This window comes from Cydia amplana, chromosome 6, assembly GCF_948474715.1.
Source record: "Cydia amplana chromosome 6, ilCydAmpl1.1, whole genome shotgun sequence".
In the NCBI taxonomy this organism is placed as follows: domain Eukaryota; kingdom Metazoa; phylum Arthropoda; class Insecta; order Lepidoptera; family Tortricidae; genus Cydia; species Cydia amplana.
Window position 1 is genome coordinate 3,123,755 of NC_086074.1, and position 22,753 is coordinate 3,146,507.

General features: G+C 40.3%; 2 protein-coding genes across 3 annotated transcripts in view; one reads left to right on the top strand and one right to left on the bottom strand.

Moving 5' to 3' along the window:
* Nucleotides 1-8,078, top strand: part of LOC134649117 (hemocytin) — a 126,209-nt gene extending 118,131 nt beyond the window's left edge. Inside the window, exons 78-83 of the mRNA XM_063503833.1 lie at nucleotides 205-351; nucleotides 1,043-1,250; nucleotides 3,015-3,188; nucleotides 4,756-4,908; nucleotides 6,619-6,792; nucleotides 7,812-8,078. Coding sequence (XP_063359903.1) covers nucleotides 205-351; nucleotides 1,043-1,250; nucleotides 3,015-3,188; nucleotides 4,756-4,908; nucleotides 6,619-6,792; nucleotides 7,812-7,915 — 960 coding nt within the window. The 3' untranslated portion in view covers nucleotides 7,916-8,078. The remainder of the gene's footprint in view (nucleotides 1-204; nucleotides 352-1,042; nucleotides 1,251-3,014; nucleotides 3,189-4,755; nucleotides 4,909-6,618; nucleotides 6,793-7,811) is intronic.
* Nucleotides 8,079-10,291: 2,213 nt separating this feature from the next.
* Nucleotides 10,292-21,766, bottom strand: LOC134648677 (uncharacterized protein F54F2.9). 2 transcript variants are annotated; one of them, XM_063503177.1, is made up of 8 exons: nucleotides 21,553-21,766; nucleotides 20,523-20,671; nucleotides 19,942-20,113; nucleotides 19,317-19,543; nucleotides 17,376-17,541; nucleotides 15,304-15,525; nucleotides 14,388-14,537; nucleotides 10,292-10,623 (listed from the first exon to the last, which is right to left on the bottom strand). In XM_063503177.1, exons 1-8 carry the CDS (start codon nucleotides 21,682-21,684, stop codon nucleotides 10,492-10,494), a joined length of 1,350 nt encoding a protein of 449 aa, XP_063359247.1. In that variant the 5' UTR covers nucleotides 21,685-21,766; the 3' UTR covers nucleotides 10,292-10,491. The 2 variants fall into 2 exon arrangements, with proteins under 2 accessions (XP_063359247.1, XP_063359248.1); XM_063503178.1 differs by having other exon boundaries at nucleotides 15,304-15,518; nucleotides 17,372-17,541.
* Nucleotides 21,767-22,753: the final 987 nt, after the last annotated feature.

A 22,753-nucleotide genomic window follows, 5' to 3' on the forward strand; every position in this document is an offset into this window, starting at 1 on the left:
AAACCCACTATTGACAAATAAATAAATCATTCAATCAATATAGTACAGTCACCAGGAATAAGCTGTTACACAGCGAAGGCCGCAAGAATACGTGAAGCGCTCTTATTGCGCTACAAATAAGATAGCATCAGATATTTTTGCGGCCTTCGTTGCGTAACACGTTATTGCTGGTGACTCTTTTTAGAGCAGTATTTCATGTTCCAGCTGCAAGTTCAAACGTCGAACGAGACCTGCCCAGAAGTGCCCGTGGCCTTGAGGAAGCAGTTCGTCCTGAAAGAGGAAAAGCCGGCGGGAAAGTGCTGCAAAACGCAGGAACCGGTTGCTTGCCGAGTGGGCAATGACATTTATCAGGTATGTCCATATGGGGCTTTATCTATGAAAAGGGACCTTATTGTCGATGGCGCTTACGCCGCACCGCTGTCGCGCGGCATTGTATTTATATCGGCGCATCGTTAATAATGGAGTAAGCGCCATCGACAATAAGGTCCCTTTTCATAGATAACGTCACATATACATATATACTAACCGTCGTTAGTCTTTATCATCCGTGTGATGTATTAGGGGAACTTATTTTCTATCAAACAACACAAATAAGTACCTATACAAGTAGTAGTTATTTACGATACAAGTGCGAAAAATAGGAAATTCGCAACGAGTGACGAATTTGAAACACGACTCAGGAGAGTGTTTTAAATCGGCACGAGTTGCGAATTACCTATTTGCATGTTTTCGTGCATGTTTTACAGTACATAATATGGCCCTTCAAATTTTTGACGTAGTTACGTAATGTGCTTATTATAGCACAGGGTGTCGTAATGGAGTACCAGATATACTGTAAAATCTCATACATGCGAGTGGATACACCCTGTGTTGATTAAAAAATAGAACAGACAAGGGAACAAGTATTTAAAAAGGTCGTCCTTGTCATTTGCACTTTTCTGTCGAGCATTCCCCCGATGAATGGCACGATAATAGGTATTCTTTATCTATGAGACAATTTGCCTCAAAGATTTCTAATTACTGCCTACGCTTAACATTTCAGGAGGGTCAAGCGTGGCAGTCTCCAGACCCGTGCAAAAACTTTACTTGCGCACGGGACGGCACTGGCCGACTGGCGCACTCGCCCAATGTGGAGACTTGCACGACGACTTGCAAGCGAGGCTGGAAATATGAGAAACCAGTCCCTGGCGTATGCTGCGGACATTGTAGACAGGAGCAGTGTGTGGTGGAAGATGAGTTGAAGGACGCAGGTATGTTAATAAATAACGTTCACGGACGTGTGTTTTGTCAGGATAGCCGAATGTTAAAAACTGCAGTTGCTTGTGGTAGTGCCAATACACTTATACACTTTCACGATAACATGTAAATAAGGCTAGAAATATGTGAAGCCTACCCCTGGCGTCTGCTGCGGATGTTGTAGACAGGAATAGTGTGTGGTGGAAGATGAGTTGAAGGACGCAGGTATGTTAGTAAATAACGTTCACGGACGTGTGTTTTGTCAGGATAGCCGAATGTTAAAAACTGCAGTTGCTTGTGGTAGTGCCAATACACTCATACACTTTCACGATAACATGTAAATAAGACTAGAAATATGTGAAGCCTACCCCTGGCGTCTGCTGCGGATGTTGTAGACAGGAGCAGTGTGTGGTGGAAGATGAGTTGAAGGACGCAGGTATGTTAGTAAATAACGTTCACGGACGTGTGTTTTGTCAGGATAGCCGAATGTTAAAAACTGCAGTTGCTTGTGGTAGTGCCAATACACTTATACACTTGCACGATAACATGTAAATAAGGCTAGAAATATGTGAAGCCAGCCGCTGGTGTTTGCTGCGGGCATTGTAGACAAGAGTAGTGTGTGGTCATAGAGAAAAAAATACATAGAGTGCTCACTCCATACATCAGTTTTAGTACCAAAAAGACTATTAGCATCTCAACTATTAGTATCTCAACAGCATAAGACTTTCCGGTCGGTGCTACATCTATTGTCAAGTAGCAGTACTGATAGTTCCGCTACTCGATGCTAGATGTAGACACTGAAATTAATAGTCTGAACTGATGTATGGAATGAGCACTCTTGTCTTACTATATTTCTCTATGGTGTGGTGGAGGAAGAAATGAAGGATGCAGGTATGTTAACACAGGGACGTGTGTGTTTTCAGGATAGCCGAATGTTAAAAACTACAGTTGCTCGTGATAGTGCTGAGTAAATTGGCGCACTCGCTCAATTTATTGTTTATTTAAATATACATCTGTAACTTACAGCTAACAAGCCAAAGCGTCACGAATATTAATATATGTCAAACAATATACAACCATCTCTAACAAACAGGTAATTGCAACTGTAGAGACTTGCACGACAACTTGCAAGCGTGGTTGGAAATATCTGAAACATAATTAATGGCTACTTGTAGCAGTGTCTGTTAGCAGTGTGTTCAGTTGGGAGAACTAGGAAGCAGGTACAATTTTAAACACAGCAGGAAGCCCAAATATGTCAATCGTTTGCGCCCTAGTGAACGAAACGCTAATGTCTCTCTGTCACTCTAATATGGAAGAGTACTAGAGAGAGCTTACCGTTTCGTTTGCTACGGCGCAAACAATTTGCATCTACGGCTGTGAGCCCAGTCACAGGAATTGATACGGCTGAACAGGCTTAACTCACACTGTCCTATTACAGTAATAGTTCTAATTAAGATTAAATATCTGGGTGACCGAGCTTCGCTCGGAAAACATATAAAAACTTGAAAATGCGCGTTTTCCCAGAGATAAGACCTAGCTAGATCGATTTTTCGCCCCCGAAAACCCCCATATAGCAAATTTCATCGAAATCGTTAGAGCCGTTTCCGAGATCCCCGAAATATATATATAAATAAATAAATAAACAAGAATTGCTCGTTTAACCTCTCAGTTCCCAGTGGCTCCAATATGAGTCGGAATTGTATGGATTTGAGAGGTCCTGGGAAATGAGGGGTTAAAGGTATTAGATTAATTATTTAACAAATTTTTATCTATTGAAGGTTCTATCTGGAAGTCCGCCGACAACTGCACGACGTACACGTGCGAGCGCAGCGGCGAGGACCTGCTGATGACGTCATCGCGCGCGCCGTGCGCCGACGTGGCGTCATGCGCGCCGGAAGACCTCGTCAACGAGACCTGCTGCACGGTGTGCAAGGAAAAACCCGCTGCCCTTAGTAAGTTACGCAAATAGTTCCTCAATTTGGTGATCTAAGCGCCACTTGCACCATCCCACTAACCCGGGGTTAATCAGTTAAACCTGGAGCTACCATGGTTACGAATACAATTTGACACTGGGTTAATGGTTTAACGGGTTAACCCCGGGTTAGTGGGATGGTGCAAATGGCGCTAAGACACATTCGTCAGATTCCTTTTTCGTCAGAATAAATTATAGCCAATTTTTTTTCTGACGATAACGGACTTTTGGTCAGATTCCGCATTTGTCAGAATTTTCTGTTCCAAAAACATTTCCTTCACAACTTAATCAGACGAGACTATTTCTGGGCGGTTTGCCCTTCGGGCGTCTGAAGCTACCTAACGAACCTAACCTACCTAGGTAGGTAGGTACCTACTCTTGTCACCCCAGTGTAATGTTTTCACCTGGTTTTCACGAACGTCACACTAAATCAATAGGTAGGTAGGTTAGGTTCGTTAGGTAGCTTCAGATGCCCGAAGGGCAAAGCGCCCAAAAATAGGAGCCCGCGAAGCGGTGCTCCGTCTGGTTACGTTGTGAAGGAAATGTTTAAATTGTTCATTCCACTGGTGGAGCATATCATAAGAGATGCAAGTATCACAGTATAATTCCAAATCTTCCACATTAAAGTTAAGTTTTTTTCTGTCCAAAGAGTATTTCCGTTTTCGTCCGAAAAAAAACAGGCTATAATTTATCCTGACGAAAAAGGAATCTGACGAATGTGTCTTAGATCCGATTTTGTGAGGCCCCCCCCCCCCCACTCCCCTAAAATCATCCAAAAATCATGCTTCGAATGACCCCGTTTTTTCCTACGTCAGATGTCCAGAGTTCCAGCCCCGCCCAATTTGAAATGACGTAATTTATGAATAGCCCCCTAGGTGCATAGTTTTTTAACCGATCATCATCTTCCTCGCGTTGTCCCGGCGTTTTTGCCACGGCTCATGGGAGCTTGGGGTCCGCTTGGCAACTAATCCCAAGAATGGCGTAGGCACTAGTTTTTAGGCGACTGCTATCTACCAACCCAGAGGGTAAACTAGGCCTTTTTGGGATTAGTCCGGTTTCCTCACGATGTTTTCCTTCACCGAAAAGCGATTGGTAAATATCAAATGATATTTCGAACATAAGTTCCGAAAAACTCATTGGTACGAGCCGGGGTTTGAACCCGCGACCTCCGGATTGAAAGTCGCACGCTCTTACCGCTAGGCCACCAGCGCTTCAGTTTTTTAATCGATCATTTTTAGTGTACCGCACAAACTTTGTTCGCGGTATACTTATGGGATCACATCGGTCTTGAAAATCAGTTAAATGTGTTTTTCTTAGAAACCGTTTGACGTAGATAGCTGAAATTTGGAACAGTAATAGCAATTACCATCAATGACATTATTAATAAGTCGAAACCGCTTACTTATTATTTTTATTTGAGAAGTATACCTACTTGCTTTTAGACTGGCTAAATTTTTGACAAATTCCAAGAAGTGGAAACGAAAGGTTAAAAGGTGAAATGATTTAAATAGCATTTTAACCTTCATTTATGTTTTTTTTAATTGCAGAAACTTGCTACCCCGAGGAAATACCACAATCGGAGACAGTGGGCCTGCTCCGCGTGACTCTGCGACCCCACGGCGTCTGCGTGAACGCTGCCCCCGTCCCGGGCTTCCGAGAATGCCGCGGGTCATGCCAATCCGGCACACTCTACAACAACCGTAAGGCAGCTAGACTACATATATCGCAGTAGTATGGTTTCCATTTACACACTACGTGAATACTGCCCCCGTGCCGGGCTTCCGAGAATGCCGCGGCTCATGCCACTCCGGCACACTCTACAACAACCGTAAGTCAGACTACATATATCGCAGTAGTATGGTTTCTCGATCCATGTCCATTTCCACGCTACGTGAATACTGCCCCCGTGCCGGGCTTCCGAGAATGCCGCGGCTCATGCCACTCCGGCACACTCTACAACAACCGTAAGTCAGACTACATATATCGCAGTAGTATGGTTTCCCGATCCATGTCCATTTCCACGCTACGTGAATACTGCCCCCGTGCCGGGCTTCCGAGAATGCAGCGGGTCATGCCAATCCAGCACACTCTACAACAACCGTAAGTCAGCTAGACTACATACATCGCAATAGTATGGTTTCCCGATCCATGTCCATTTCCACACTACGTGAATACTGCCCCCGTGCCAGGCTTCCGAGAATGCCGTGGCTCATGCCAATCCGGCACACTCTACAACAACCGTAAGTCAGCCGGGCTAGCACATGATTGGCGCGACAGTATCTCGCGGCGAGATAGACTACCCGTCCCTCTTTTTATTAACATAGTTAGAAAAAGACGAGTCTATCTCGTCGCGAGATACTGTCGTGCCAATCATGTGCTAGGGGTGCAGCTAGACTACATATATCGCAATAGTATGGTTTCCCGATCCATGTCCATTTCCACGCTACGTGAATACTGCACCCGTGATACCATAAAATTGTTGCAAACCGTGACATGACGTGAACTTCAAGTTATTAATTAGAAAATTAGCACTCGCTGCAGCGCTAGTTTAGGTGTATGCAGCTTTCCAGTTTAACCTCTTGTCCGCTTTGTCCTCCCCTCCCCTTTCTCAGTCAATTGGGGTCGGGTCTACGGGTTCTCTGCGGGTTAACGTTTTGCTTCTGGATCTCTTTTGTACTTTAGACCACCATGTGGAAGGTTGACTACCTTTTCCCTCAGCCAAGGGATCGGCTTTTGAAGAGAAAAGTCAACCACAGTAGAAATTATCAGTTTCAAGAATACCGGAGAGCCACGATGATTTGACTATTCTAATTCTTAACAGGTCTAATCTAAGTATTAATTCTTTACGTGCCTTGAAGAAGAGCAATTGTAGGTCTAATTAAAGAGTCGCAATTACATATCGATCCAAAGAGCCGCATGTGGCTCACGAGCCGAGGTTTGCTGACCCATGCCCTAGGCTGTTCTGGGATATTAACCTTTAGGACGCCAATGACCGATATATCCGCACCGTAGGTTCAACGCCAAAGACCGATTAATCGGTCACAGACCACAGAGCAACATAGACCTATCTGCATATGCATAAAGTTCAATTTCAGTTTTGACATTTCAATGACGTGGCGTCTGAGTGACAGCTTTTGTGTTTGACACGGCGTGGAAAAGGTTTTTTTTTTTTTTTCTCTCTGTTTTGGCTTTTGTTAGGTTAGCCAATGTCAAGTTGTGAAGGTATTAAAAGTTAGGGAAACAAGGAATTAGGAAATACGGATAAGACGAAAATTTGGAAAGGAAAGGATTGGATTTACTGTAATATATATAATTATATTATATGTATACTATATTTTAAGGACTAGTTTTATTAGAGTTTCTTCACGACTCACTGTATTTTATGTTTAACTTTATATATTAATCTCCAGAGACCGGCAGCCACGACTCCGAGTGCGAGTGTTGCCAGGCGACCAAGTACACCAAAGTGACGGCAACTCTGAGCTGCGAGGACGGAAGCACGCAGCCGCACGTCGTCGCGTCGCCGCTAGAGTGCGCGTGCCGCGCGTGCGGGACCACCGTCTCCAAGTACCCGACCAAGACCGGTATGTTAAACATTTACTATTTACTTATTTAAATTGTATTGCACTATATAAAATTGTACAAAATGGCGGACCCCAGTCGAGTCAACTGAGTCGCCCATTGCGTCAAAAAGAAACTGTAGTTACTACAAAATTGTAGACATCACAGAGAATGCATGGAAAAACAATATGTTTCTCTCTCAAACTCCGGTCGAACGCCATCGCTTCTGCCATATATAATAAATGTTGCGCTTTCAGGTACAGAATCAAAGTATAGCGACCTGGTACCTTGAAATCACTTGGTCGATTTTTAGGGTTCCGTAGCCAAATGGCAAAAAACAGAACCCTTATAGATTCGTCATGTCTGTCTGTCTGTCTGTCCGTCTGTCCGTGTATGTCACAGTCACTTTTCTCCGAAACTATAAGAACTATACTGTTGAAACTTGGTAAGTAGATGTATTCTGTGAACCGCATTAAGATTTTCACACAAAAATAGAAAAAAAAACAATAAATTTTTGGGGTTCCCTATACTTAGAACTGAAACTCAAAAATTTTTTTTTCGTCAAACCTATACGTGTGGGGTATCTATGGATAGGTCTTCAAAAATGATATTGAGGTTTCTAATATCATTTTTTTCTAAACTGAATAGTTTGCGCGAGAGACACTTCCAAAGTGGTAAAATGTGTGTCCCCCCCCCTGTAACTTCTAAAATAACAGAATGATAAAACTAAAAAAAATATATGATGTACATTACCGTGTAAACTTCCACCGAACCTTGGTTTGAACGAGATCTAGTAAGTAGTTTTTTTTAATACGTCATAAATCGCCTAAATACGGAACCCTTCATTGGCGAGTCCGACTCGCACTTGGCCGCTTTTTTACTTCCTGTGACAGTGATATATCATTCAGTTTTTCTGTCGCACAGTAGCAGCTACTTCAGCAATAATTCAAGTCTAAAGATACAGAAAACCTGTCATTCATTAGGGGATAGCGGCCTGATTTACCTTCCATTGTAAAAGTGACAACAATTCGTATGATTCCAGGATATGGTGTCAAAAACGGAGTGAAAACGACGCAGAAACGCGAAGAGTACAACTACGATATACCAGAGATCTACGCGAGAATGGCGCCCGAGTCTCGCAGATAGCTACCACGCCGAGAATTAGAGAATCACACGAGAATTCTCAGAGCCAGCCGAGAATTATCTGATAGGGAATGAGGAATGATAAACAAAGTTTCAATAACAATTTATATTCAAGAGACAGATATTGATCACATGTATTTTTGTAAATAAAACATTTAATTTGAAATTAATTGGTTTCAATTACATTGTCAGAAAAGTACGTTTAGATTTGTTTATTTGGCTTAAGTAAAGAAATGTAGGCCGTAAACTATAATGTAAAGTAAAAAATAGGCCATGCCCTAAATATGAACAACATTTGAGTATAGACTGTTTATATGTTAGTTTTGCTGGACATTTTTCGCAAATCGACCACCACTGTGCCTATTTTGCGTGAAACGAGGTAGCGCTACTCTAACCACCCCAGCTCCTCCACGAAACTTATATGTAGTTTTTTTAGCATTAGAAAAATGGTAAACAATCTTGGCGTCTTTTTATTGAAAAACACTTTTGAAAAACAAGTCACGGCAAATATGTAACAATTATGAATCATATACGATTATTTACATTATTTTGCTTACATAAGTAATAGTTACCGATTTTAAGAAGGCGTTTTTCAATTAAAAGACACTTCAAGATCGCGTAGCCTTTTTCTAATGCTAAAAAACTACCCATAGCAAGGTCTTCAGGTGGCTAACTGCCACCTAGTGTTCACGGATTCCCTAGGTTGCTCCTCTATACTTCTACCTGTTTACAGTCTAATAGTGTTTATATTTATTTTGACATAGCAACACTAAATGGCCTTGTCACATTTATTTACTTCCTAAAGAAATGTTCTCATATCTACAAGAGCGGGAGGCGGTTTATACATTACTTTCTCACTCTAGCACATAGCTGCCTTCCGCTCGGTCAGGACTGCAACCGCGAGTTTAACAACCTTAGGAAAAACCAGCAATGCTAACCGCTATACAGAACTATGTGTCTGTAATATTAAAGCAAGATTTAGTTTACGTCGTCATCTTTACGTATTTTCAATAAGTAGGACACAGACTGTCGGCATGAGTAAAATAAGTTTTTGGCAAAAATTTCATTTTTGGTACAAGCCTTTAACGCTGACTGTACTTTTCTTACGAGAGACAACTAATACTCATCGAGACAATTCTGAAAACCCCTAACACAATTAGGTTGCGTTGTTTCATCTCAGAGTTCCTATGGCCACCTCGTGTCTCCATCATCAGATCAGCTCGATGGTACCATAATATTCCATTGTCACCCGACTTACCTACATGTGTATGCAAAATTTCAGCTCAATCGGAAACCGGGAAGTGGATCAAATTTAACTTGCAAGATTTGATTTGATTACATTACCGACAGACAGACAACGGGACAGGTGAAACTAAATAAAAGCTTGTAAAAAAAAGAAACAACTAAACAATCAAATGTTTGATATAAATGTCAAACCGTACGTAAAATAAAAGTACTTATACAGACATACAGCTCGATACAGTACTATTTACAAGAACTGGCGGCCTAGCCAAGGTGACAATCGCTTGCACTTCTATATTGCTCCCATATTAGTGTGTCAGTTGCGTTTCATTCGCTACGGAGCGTTAGCGATTGGCATGTTGGCTACGCGGCCAGGACTGACGTAAAGAAATCGTCCGTTTTTAAGTGGATAAAGACGCTAGAGTGAGACCGAGATAAGTCTGCAACGATTTTGATAGCACACGCAGTGCAAGTGTTATCTTAAACGTCAAATTTCTATGAAATTATGACGTATAAATCTTGGTCTAACTCTACCATGATTTTATTATTTTAGGTACCAATACAATAGTATGTAAACCAACAAAACTGTAGGACTAGGTAATTCAGCTAATGACAATGTTTTGACGCAGAAATTTATTTTTAAAAGTTATGATTTACTGAATGCATAATATTTTTTTTAACACACTTGCTCGTAACGTGGAACTCATTGAACCGCTTGAAAAACGTCGTATGAAACACGTGTGCATTGGTAATTACACACATCGGCTTTCTTATTTCGCGCTCGGTTTGTGTGTAATGATCAAGGTAGCACACTAGTATCATAATCATACATCGAGGTTTTCGGTGCGGGAATGTTTTACACTAGCCAAATAACAGGTAAAAAATTTAAAATACGATACTAATTTAACATTTCTAAGCACATTTGGACCTTACTACCTACGTTTAATTCATAGTTTGGTAATTATTTTACAATAAACAAAGTTCTAAATACACGAAATCATTCCCGCACCGAAAACCCCGATGTATGATCATAATGTGTTATCTATGGTATTTTTTTTTTATTGAATAAGCAAGAATATTAGGTTAATAATATTACAAGACTCGTCGTATGCCAAACTGAGAAGATTTTGTGTACCGTTGGGGAATTATTTTTATAAGTCAGGTGGTTTTGTTATATGTATAACATTATTGCAAGTACCTAAAATAACACATCCTAACAACGGCAATTAACAATTCAACAAACTATTATTGCTGTCCTATTATTGGATTAAAATCCTGCCGCTCCATAATGACACTTAAGTCAATGGTAAAGAGATCAATTTCCAAAAGCTAATTCGTTATGACTCCTCGTTCTGTCCTTCTTCGGCGCTCTGTTCTCCGTTCTCCTCTCTTAGTCTATCCTCTTCTTCTTTCTGTTTCTGCTTTCTTAGCGTTTCTGATAGATATTTACACCGCTGCATGCATTCCTCCTGGAAAATAAGATAAAACAACATGCATTAGTTATAGTGATAAAAAGTACCCTGATGTCCTTTCCTAAAAGTCAAATAATCACCATACCAAATTACATCTAAATCCGTTCAGCAATTTAAACGTGAAGAGGTAACAGACAGACTTACTTAGATATTTAGAGATTATTTACCCTAACCCAAATTCTTACTCGTCTATAATGTCTATAAACTGTAGCCGCCCTCGCCCAGACATCAAAACTTGGCAAGACAAATACAATTTTGTTTTCTCAAAATAGATCAATGGTAGAAAGGCTAATGTTTAATTTTACGTCTATTGCAGATACTCGTACTTGCCACAGACATATATCATGTATTCGTGCGAATAGTAGACAATACATTCGTTTATATCGCATACGAAACGAATGCAGTCATATAACACGAAACACGAAATTTATTCAATTACCTTTATATACCGACGTTTTTTGACATTTTGCTGGGACATCAGTTAACCGCGACCATGACCAGTGAAACCTGTGTCGATACGTCGGTATATAAAGGTAATTGAATAAATTTCGCGTTAGACCCGTCTATAAATGTAAGTTAATATGTGTTCAAAACGCGAAGGTTTTAAATATTATATATAACACGAACCCGAACTAAAACATAAAAAAAAAACAAAGAAAATTTTAACTCTTTACACATCAACTGTGTTACTACATCAAGATTGACTCGTTCTATATAGAATCCTACAAAACAGACCGTAATAAAGGGTGACATAAGGTCCATTTTCATAGACAACAACAAATTTTAAATTACATAATATTTAGTCAGTTGGTGTGCAGTCACGCCGAACGCTTTAGATACACTTTCATTTCTATTTGTTAACTTTTTCGTGGCTCAATTGATGCAACGAGATCATATAACGAATTCGACCCACATTCCGGTTGCAGATTAAGCATTAAGCATTAAAATTTGGTATACCTTTCAGTGGCGGCGCGTCCATAAAAGCCGATTCCCACCGGCTTGCCTGTTTTTGGACGTTTGAGCAGAGTTGTAAAGAAAATATGTAAGCCAAATTCGCCCCTATACCTTTGTAAGTAAAGGTGATCTGGAGACTACAGGAACTTTGTAATGAAACAATGCCATCTCATTGATTTTAAGCTTGTTGGAATGTCGTCTTGATGAATATGCCCATTATAGTAATTGAAACATTTATGATGACCAAAACGCGTTAAAAGTTTAATTGACCGAAGCGTAGCGAAGGTCTACGTTTTGACTCGGGCATTTTGCTTTTGTATGTCCGGATGTTCTCCTCTACAGGTCACAATGCTCAACCGATTCTTGTGAAATTTTGTGACCAGATTCTATGAGTAAATAAAATTTTTTTGTCGATCCCGTTTTTACCTTGCGCTTAAACAAATAATCGTATCGATATCATAAGAGTACTTTCTTTTTGAGACATATTTACATAGTAAATGGCAAAACGTGCAAAAAAATTGTATTGCTGGTTTAGGCGGTATTTAAATATTTAGTTAGTACTCGAGAATGAGTAGCCGAATTTCGTCAACTTAGCTAAGAACTATCATAGCGCATTTTGTAAACAATCGCTTTTTTGTTTGCACACAGAAAGTGACTGGGTTCGATCCCCAGTAAGACAACTTTTTGTATTTTTTTTTATCACTTAAACTTCGTATTTTTTTTAATAAATTAAAATCTTTGTATTGTTGATTGATCAAACCGCTGTGTGGCGCTGTCATCGTGCACGGTCTCAATAAACTATGCTCGCGAGGTCTACAGCTCACAGACAGAGCCACTAGTAATAATTATTACCATAATTTATTTGCCAAAACATCCAAAGTACTTAAATTGCAATATCAGTCACATTGTACGAAAACATTATCGAGAACCAGCTCCTAGTTTAAACAAGTGTGTTTAATTGCTAATTGTCGTCACGAACAATTCCAATACGTGACGTTATAACTTTGTTAAATATCCACGTTTGATCGTAACTATAGGTACTAAAGATTGCATATTTTTTACAGGAATTTCAACTGTATATCTCACACATAAGTCTCGGATTTAAATACGACTAAAAATATTGTTTACGTCCTTTTGGTATTTACGTAGGTAACGGTTTGTCTGAAGAAAATGTGACTTTAAACAGATGTTTTATAATTTACACAATTGAAACCATATGAAGATGAAGACAATACTAAAATAAATAAAAAATAATGCTTTATTTCAGACCTGTTTAAATGATTCATATTTAAGTTAGTAACCCGCAAAACTTAATAACTATGTTTGTTTAAATAAAAAACAATATCTATTGACCTATAACTAACAACACTATTGCACATTACTTTTGGCCTGCCAATGACAATGATGACTATTGTTGGATATCTGGCAATATAATATAGGTAATCCGGTCTGTATAATTTTTACAGAAGTAATAAAAATCACTGAATGGAGTAATATTATCGGTAATAAAACGTTGCCTTATCCGATATGAGTAAACTTAGTATGGTAATAAGTAAAGTGATAAAAGATGTAAAGTGGTAAAGTGATTAAAGATTCCCGCGTAAAAACATCTCTGGAGTTGCAGGCGTCCATAGGCTATGGTGACTGCTTACCATCAGGCGGCCCGTATGCTTGTTTGCCACCGATGTGGTATTAAAAAAAAAAGATTTAACCTATTGTTGTTAATACTACGCACGATTAGTAGTGGTACTTTATTATACGTAGAATTAACAGCATAACTGGCCTTTGATAGGCCTTATTAAGTTGCAATAACGTTTATAAGTGATCAGCAACATTAAATTCAACCTTTAGAATGTGTACCGAGTGTACCGACCTTGGTCTTGCCAGGGATGGCTGCAATCTTCTGCATAAGATTGTAGTAGTCTTTAGGTTTTTTGGCCAGAGTTGCCAATGCCTTCTGTCTCACTTCACCTATGACCCTCAGCAATGGAAGGAGAGAGTACCTTGGTCTTGTCAGGCACGGCGGCTGCTATCTTCTGCCTGCGGTGCCCAGCGCTGCCTTTAGGATGCTTGGCCAGAGCTGCCAACGCCTTCTGTCTTACTTCAACTATGACCCTCAGCAATGGAAGGAGAGAGTACCTTGGTCTTGTCAGGTACGGTGGCTGCTATCTTCTGACAGCTGTCAACGGCGTCTTTAGGGTGCTTGGCCAGAGCTGCCAACGCCTTCTGTCTTACTTCAACTATGACCCTCAGCAATGGAAGGAGAGAGTACCTTGGTCTTGTCAGGCACGGTGGCTGCTATCTTCTGCCAGCGGTGCCCAGCGCTGCCTTTAGGGTGCTTGGTCAGAGCTGTCAACGCCTTCTGTCTCACTTCACCTATGACCCTCGGCAATGGAAAGAGAGAGTACCTTGGTCTTGTCGGGCACGGCGGCTGCTATCTTCTGACAGCAGTCAACGGCGTCTTTAGGGTGCTTGACCAGAGCGGCCAACGCCTTCTGTCTTACTTCACCTATGACTCTCAGCAATGGAAGGAGAGAGTACCTTGGTCTTGTCAGGCACGGCGGCTGCTATCTTCTGCCAGCGGTCGCCAGCGCCACATTTAGGGTGCTTGGCCAGAGCTGCCAACGCCTTCTGTCTCACTTCAACTATGAGCTTCAGCAACGGAAGGAGAGAGTACCTTGGTCTTGTCAGGCACGGCGGCTGCTATCTTCTGACAGCAGTCAACGGCGTCTTTAGGGTGCTTGGCCAGAGCTGCCAACGCCTGTCTCACTTTAACTATGACTCTCAGCAATGGAAGGAGAGAGTACCTTGGTCTTGTCAGGCACGGCGGCTGCTATCTTCTGCCAGCGGTCGCCAGCGCCGCCCTTAGGGTGCTTGGCCAGAGCTGCCTCTAACGCCTTCTGCTGCTGCTGCGACCAGTTGCCGCTGCTCACCTCTTCTGTTTTACGTGTCTTCACCTAAAAGTGACCACAAAACAATAGGCTAGATGACAAATTTTCATTTATGGTATCAATCAATCAGGTTTGTTTTTAAGATCAAATGTCTATATGGGGCCCATTGCATTATAGCAATACAAAAGTTAGAATTTATAGTCAAAGTCCGACAGTCGTACTTCACTCGCGAAACGCCCCGAACAAATCGCTATGTGAACGTGACGTCAAGGTCACTGAGATCGCATCTTGAAGTATGAACAAAACAAGAAAATTGCATTTTTGTCGGTGAAATATTGCGTTATAGTTGCTATACAATCTTTTTTTGGATAAAATGTGAGGAATCGAATGGTATCCTAACTTATTTCGTGCTTGAAAGTTAAAAAAAAAACTTAAATTTTGAAACTGTTAATTGGTGTTATTGGTCTGATAGCGTTCAACATATTATTACGTGTGAATTGAACCGTATAAATTCGTAAAAATAGGTATTCTTACAGTAAATCTTTGACACCAAGTGGTTGGTACTTTTAGTTTCTCTCAAGTTATTTTTTATACCTTATGGAAAACAAGCATACAGCTTACTTGATAGGAACCAGTTCCCGTAGCTTACGACACGCTGGCAACTCCGGGGGTGTCACTTCTGAGAGATTTACCTTCTTAGGCACTTCTGGCACCGGCTCCGGCTCCTGGCCCGGTATCCATGTGGAAAACAAGCATACAACTTGATAGGAAGCGGTTCCCGTAGCCTACGACACGCTGGCAATTCCAGGGGTGTCACTTCTGAGAGATTTACCTTCTTGGGCACTTCTGGCACCGGCTCGGGTTCTTGGCCCGGTATCTTGTAGCAGTTGTCCTTGAGCTTGGCGGCCATGTGCGTGACCTCGGGCACGGAGCGCCGCAGGGCGTCCGCGATGGACTCCCAGCGGGAAGCGGAGCCCCCGGGGTGCTTCTTTACTAGTCTTATCAGCTCGGCCAGGTCGTCATCTGTCCAGAGACCGCCGGTTATCACTGGCGTCTGGCCACAAATAGTACATTATTGTCGAGGATCGGAAGTAGCTACTTGCTGGCTGAGGATTCGTTTTAAACGGACGACCTTGGGAGTCCGTTTAATTGAATCCGAAGCCAGCAAGTAGCCTTCCAACCGAGTCATATATAGTGCTTTTCTCAAAAATGGTGCAAGAAATAGAAATATTTTACGAAAGCAACGTTCTAATTTTCACATAAAAAAGTAAAACCATTAAAAAGATACCTATGCTTGCCGCCTTAAAAAAAAAGAAGTATTTTTCTGCTGAAAATACACCAACCTATTTGAGACACCTAAATAGTCGCGGTACCAACATTAAGCCTGTAACAGACTATCGCACCGCACCGCGACCTTGGAGCGTCGCACCCATAAGTGAGAGCGAGAAAGAGATATCTGTTTCTCGCTCTCACTTATGAGTGCGACGCTCCAAGGTCGCGGTGCGGTGCGATAGTCTGTTACAGGCTTTATATAATAATAAATGCTGATCATCTGTTTGGCTGTTTAAGGGACCTATGCCTTCATTTGATATGGCCATTTAAAGTTTTAAAAAGTTTGGAACTCGTTAAATAATGGAATTTGTATGCAACATTGCAGTCCCGAAATCGAGACTGCAATGTTTTTAACTTTTTAATTTTTTGAATGACCATAAACTACGCACTTCGCGACCTATTTTTTAACCGGCAACGTCGACTTTGCCGTCCATTTTTGAGAAAAATAAACTAATAAGTATAACACCCTAAAGGGGCCCACTGATTAACAGTCCGCCGGACGGTATCGGCCTGTCAATTGTTCGGAGCTGTCGACTTTTTGTTCTAACTGACAGGCCGATACCGTCCGGCGGACTGTTAATCAGTGGGCCCTTTAAAAGATGATAGGGGCTGCGATCGTCGCTCCGGATCGCACCTGGTCCAACAGATCTCCTTGGCAATAGGGTATTTGACTGTATTTAAAATGAATTATTTTACCCTATGCATGAAATAAAGTACCAGAAGATTAATAGAGAAACGTAGACAGCAGTTATTTTTAGACACAATTTCTATTTTAAAACCCGTACCTTTAAAACTATAAAGAGTAGGTAATTTGGTTGTGACGTCACATGCTAGTGTTTCATATACACAAATTCCATAGTTGCAAAATCGTTTTGACAGTTCGAAAAAAGGAGTCAAATACCCTATTCAACAACGGGGCAACGCTGTCAGTTTAATTTAGTGGTATTGACAAAGCCTCTTCCGGATTATATAATTTGTAAGTAGATAACGAAGCCCGTAGCTGATTTGATTTTGTTTCTACTTGACGAAACCTGCGTTGCTGATCACGAACTATGCATGGAATTTCTATTTACTACTTTATATTGCTTACCTGTATAAATTAATCATCACAAAAAATATAATGTATATATTTATATATCTACGTCAAACGGTATCTGAGAAAAACGCATTTAACCGATTTGCAAGACCGAAGTGATCCCATAAGTGTTCCGTAAACAAAGTTTTATACGAAAACACTAAAAATATACTCGTGACAATTTTTGTTTGCTATTCCTGGTATCATTTCATGTGCTAATCTAGTCAGCCGAATTATGGTTTTTAATTTATACTTGGTCAAGCAAATCTTGTCAGTAGAAAAAGGCGGAAAATTTGAACAATGCTCTACCGTAGTGCTCTACGTTTGCATTTTTTCGAAAATCGCTTGTCATTTATATCTTATCTGTGGAACTGTTTTGTTTACATTTCATCGTTGTTCGATGTACATTGCTGCTTTCCTAGGGATACCATACTTTAGTTTGCTTTACATATTTATATCCGGCTTGATAGACTATAGGTTTAGGGTAAGCTACTAACCGGTTTAGCCGGTACCGGCACAGGGGTCTCGTCTTCAGCCGCCACGGGGTCTAAAAGGCACTCCCGTTCCGGGGGCACGAAGCCGCGCCGTTTGCGCGCGCCCTTAGCCTTGGCCTCCTCCATGGCGGCCGCTTCTCGCTCCGCTCGGGCTTTTTCTTCCACTTCTCTGTTTAACAAAATAAATAAATAAAATAAAATAGCCGTTTATTTAGACCTTAAATTTTGAATGGTACAGTTTTGTCACGTTATTAAATAATATCTGGGTGAAACATATAAAGGGTGTCAAGTTTCGGCGGTTCCGCGGCCGGTTCCCTGACACTGCGGGGTTGCGTAATGCATCGCAATCATACCTATGCTAGTTTTAAGGTATTTATGTATGGGCCACTAGTTGCCTGAAATAAACGATTTCATTCATTTCATTTCATAAAAACTCGAAAATGCGCGTTTTCCCAGAGATATGACCTAGCTAGATCGATTTTTCGCCCCCGAAAACCCCCATATAGCAAATTTCATCGAAATCGTTAGAGCCGTTTCCGAGATCGCCGAAATATATATATAAATAAATAAATAAATAAACAAGAATTGCTCGTTTAAAGGTATTAGATGTGTCAAAATAGTCAAACATATTACATTTTTTTTATTTATATTTAAAGTTGATTGTCATTTAGTCATTAATATATTGTACGTCCGTGATGGATAGACTGTTGGTTCCTAATTGTATTATGTCAACATCTTTGTACACAGTTATACAATAAATAATATCTTATCTTATCTTATCTTATCTTAGAGTTGACATCGGTCGACTTGCCTCCCGGCATAGGCCTCCCCTAAGACCTTCCATTCCTCTCTGTTAGTAGCTGTTCTTGTCCATGTTACAAAATAAATGATAATAAATAAATATTATAGGACATTTTTACACAAATTGACTAAGCCCCACGGTAAGCTCAAGAAAGCTTGTGTTGTGGGTACTCAGACAACGATATATATAATATACAAATACGTAAACACATAGAAAACAACCATGAGTCAGGAACAAATATCTGTGCTCATCACACTAATAAATGCCCTTACCGGGATTCGAACCCAGGACCGCGGCTTCACAGGCAGGGTCACTACCCACTAGGCCAGACCGGACGTCAAATCCGGATTTAGGAAGTGGTACAAGGTCGGAAAAGATTAAATATAAAGCATGGGGGAAAATTACGAGAGCCCATTACTTCCAAATTTATATTTATAGTGATTCTTTAACGCATTCACTGCCAGGGGGCGTGGCCTTGGAACAAACTTGTATGACGGTGAACGCATATATGCGTCGGTGGCAGTGAATGTGTTAAAATACACTTGATACTCTCGGGAAATACGCTTGATTATAGGAAAGCATTTTATTTTTTAGGTATTTTATGTATTTTTACAGTGCACTTATAAATTTTAAACTACCACTGGTTGAAAAACCTGTGCCCCTTAATTCCTCTGAGTATCTTTTTTTTTTAAACAGCACACCTATGAGCTACCATTAAATCTTACAATATGTAACGAAATGTGTAATTGCTAAAAGATAAGAAACTTTATGTAGAAATCGCCGATATTTGTAATATTCATTGCCTAACCGTTATTTGTTACCGATTGTTGGCGTAATAAACTGTCTAGTTAATGTTACGTAAACCTTCGTCTTTAAAAGTAAAATGACAATCGTTTCAATCTTGGAGGATACAACTAAACGGAGTAGCCATTAACAGGCTTTCCCCTCTGTCGAACATAGGCGGCCAACGGTCATACACAATGTATGGACTGACGTTTATCTGACATGGCTATTTTTACGTTACGCATACATTTGACGTTCCCCTCCCCCGCAAAAATCGGCAGACTGTTTTGTACAGAAAATTACAGACATGGCGTCTCCGTTTGATTATATCCTCCAAGGTTTCAATATAGAATTCCTACCTCTTTTTCTGCCTCTTAGCCTCTTCCTCCCGTTCATTCATCTGCCTCCTCAGCTCCATGATGCCTCGCGGTATGCCCACTATGCTCCACCATATCAGCCTCGGTATTTGGAAGGGCAGGGTGTCCTTGATGCTGGGTTTGGGAAGTTGGTCCAGGATCTCAGCCAGGCCGGTGTCGAAACCGGATTTCTTTGAGTGTTTCTTGCCTCTGCTGTTTAGGATTTGCTCCTGGCGACAAAATAAACTTAAATTTTAACAAGCAGAAACTTCTGCGACCGGTGCTATAAGAAGAAGTGTAACGCTCTTACGGTAGATGTCGCTAGGGTCCCCTAGACTGTAAATAGGTAATCTAATGATGACTATGTTTTAGTACACAGCCAAACTTCAGAACCTTGTCTTGTTTCAATGAGTTTTTGAAACTTATATTTGCTTATATATAAAGCTACTCTAAGTAATAAGCTAATCTGTTCCATTAAATAACGATTCTATTAGGACTTTGCACCCCAAGAATACAGTACAAACAGCAACACTCTTAACTGTCCATCAGTGGACCTTATGCCTTTTGTAATGTTTAAAAACTGTCAGTTAACAGTGTGGGCGATGGTATGTATAAGCCGATGACATACCGCAGTGAATCTTTTCTCAGCATAAGCAGCCCAGCCAACAGCGTACTGCCCAAAGGTGATGATAATGAACAGGATGAATGAGCCCTCGGCCAGACCCATCTTACGGACGTGGCGGTAATAGTATATCGCTGAACGCCAGTTGGGCAGACCATTCTTGAGCACCTCGTTATACCTAAAAGGAAAGTTAGTTTCAGATACAGATTCTAACTTGTAAATAAATAAATAAAGAAAGAAAATACAGTTATTTAACATCATAAGTTGACTACAATATTTTAAAATAAGTACATACTACACAAACTAGATGCTAAACAGAATCCCCACTCAGCGCAGCAAGCCAAGGCGCTGATTAACAGTGGATACCTGAGTTAAAACGTAACAATACACACTTCAAACACAGATTGAAGTATACCAACAGGATAAACAAAATGAAATAAATTAAATTTGTGTAAAACAATAACATGACTGTGTATTTTGGCTTTGTACTAATATAATAAGGTAGCCCTAAACTACGGAAACTAACTACTCTGTCTCTTGCAAGGATAATTTCAATGCTTGTTTAAGACAACTACTGCCATACATACTTTTCTCTCTTTCCAGGGTCCTTGAGTACATTGTGCACGGACACCAGGTTCCTGAACTGGACATCCGCGTCCGGAGCATCATTCTTGTCTGGATGCAGTTTGAGTGTCAACTTTTTGAATGCTGACTTAATTTCAGATGGTGTAGCTTCCTGCAGCAAAATTTATGATTCAATACTATTTCCATTACTCTTATTGCACATGTTTACTGTGGGAAAAGTGCAAGCCAAAAGATCTCAGGGCCAACCAACTAGATGGTCGGACCAAGTTAAAAAGGCCACCTCAGGCAAACTCCATATAGCGGTGATGGTTACCGGAGATTGAGACTGATGAAGACAAATGACAGGAGCTGCTAAGCTAAGTGGTCACGATCCACATTCCATAGTAATGAGTAAGATTGCACATGATAAAAAATTTGTCCACAATCAATGGACAAAAGTCAAGGTAACAGTAGTAGATAACAAAATTAAATGGATTTGGGCAATTGTTCCATTTATAGGCTATCTGATTTATCATTGTAAATTTTCCTAAGTTTTAATAAAATAATTAAATATATTGGAAACATCTGAAATTACATACATCAACAAATTAATACTTACTGGGATTCGAACATCAGACAACCAGCTAAGCGAGCGACTGGTAGAAGTCAATTATTTAAGTAAAAAAACAGCAATAGGCATACGTTAGTAAAGCAATCTAATTGTGAATATATTGATGATAAAATATCTCATGTCATATATAAATATCACAGTCAACAGCGATAGTTGCTAAGCGGGCGAAGTGTTCAAAATGATCTTGACGCGACTTTTTTGTTAAGAGAATAAGAGCGCGTCAAGGTAATTTTGAACAACTCGCCTGCTTAGCAACTTCTGCTGCTGACTGTAGCTATACAATACAAATAATATTATTTCAGCTGAGAGGCGAACGCAGGCCAAAATAATTTTTTTATTCGTATTTAACTATCGGAGATTAATTATTTATCTTTCTCAATAATATATATATAGTAGTTCCACAAGGTTTCCGCCGACATTACCTGTGTAACTCCGAGCAACTCGTAGAAATTCTGATTCACTTCTTCAACCACGTCGAATACTTCTAAATCGCCATCGTCCCAGGCCGCGGCGCCCAGAGCCAGCGGCAATAACAGGAACGCACACAGCCGCATCACGCACGAATATAATTAACAAGGAATTAATTTATAAAATTTGCATTATTTTAGAAGAAAGTTTAAGAGATTGACATTTCCCCAGCCAGCTGTGCTGCCGTCTTGGCAGTTGGCTGACGTGATGATGAATGGAGAAGTGTTGCCTGCTATGCGTACTGATGACGAATAAAAGAAAGCATAAAAAAGTATTTTATTTATTTTCTGAAGTACATGAAGTAAACATTACTTAAATTCCATCATAAAATAACAAATGTAATAAAAACAAGTAAGAAAAGCTATTGTAATGAATTTATAAATTATAAATCACTAAAATACTTTGGTCTTTTTTTGTTGGGGTATCCCTTGACTAACATGAAGTTAGCAAAGAATAAAATGAAATGATAATTTTATTGTTTACTGTCTAATGTCATGTCAGTGATGTCAAATTGTACTTGTTGTTAATATTGTGGGTTTTTAGTGAATTTTTTGCACGTAAGTAGTTCAATTATAAGCCAAAATATTCACGGTATACATTCGAATTCTAATTTACAACCCAATTCGTAAGATGGGGCGGATAGAAAACATGGGGTACATTGAAACGGAGAATGGGGTTAATAGAGATTGTCGTTATTATAGGTGTAATGTGGAATGCTGTCTCGATATCATTCGTTATTTTAAGCATGATACTTTATGTTACGATTGTTTTAAGTTAAGTTTGAAAGCAGACATTCATTTTTTATGACAAAATCAATAGGTACACCCAACCGCAAAAGTGCCAAATCGCAATTTAGCAGCTCCCAATTTAGGCCTTTATTCACTTGATCATCGTTTTCCTAGTGTTACAACTCTCCGAGTTCCTAATTTACCTACCTACTTGTACTTTTTACATTAAAACAAGTACTGAGGATTACCTACCTACCATAGGCATTATTTTAAACGAACATGTTGATAATAATAATACGGTCTATGGTGTTTCCCTTGAGCCATCCTAGATGTCGCTTTTTATGGGGGACCATCAAGCCACCGTATGCCGGAAATAAAATTGCATATCGTTTTATTAGGCAGGCGTCCGATTTTCAGGGTTCCGTAC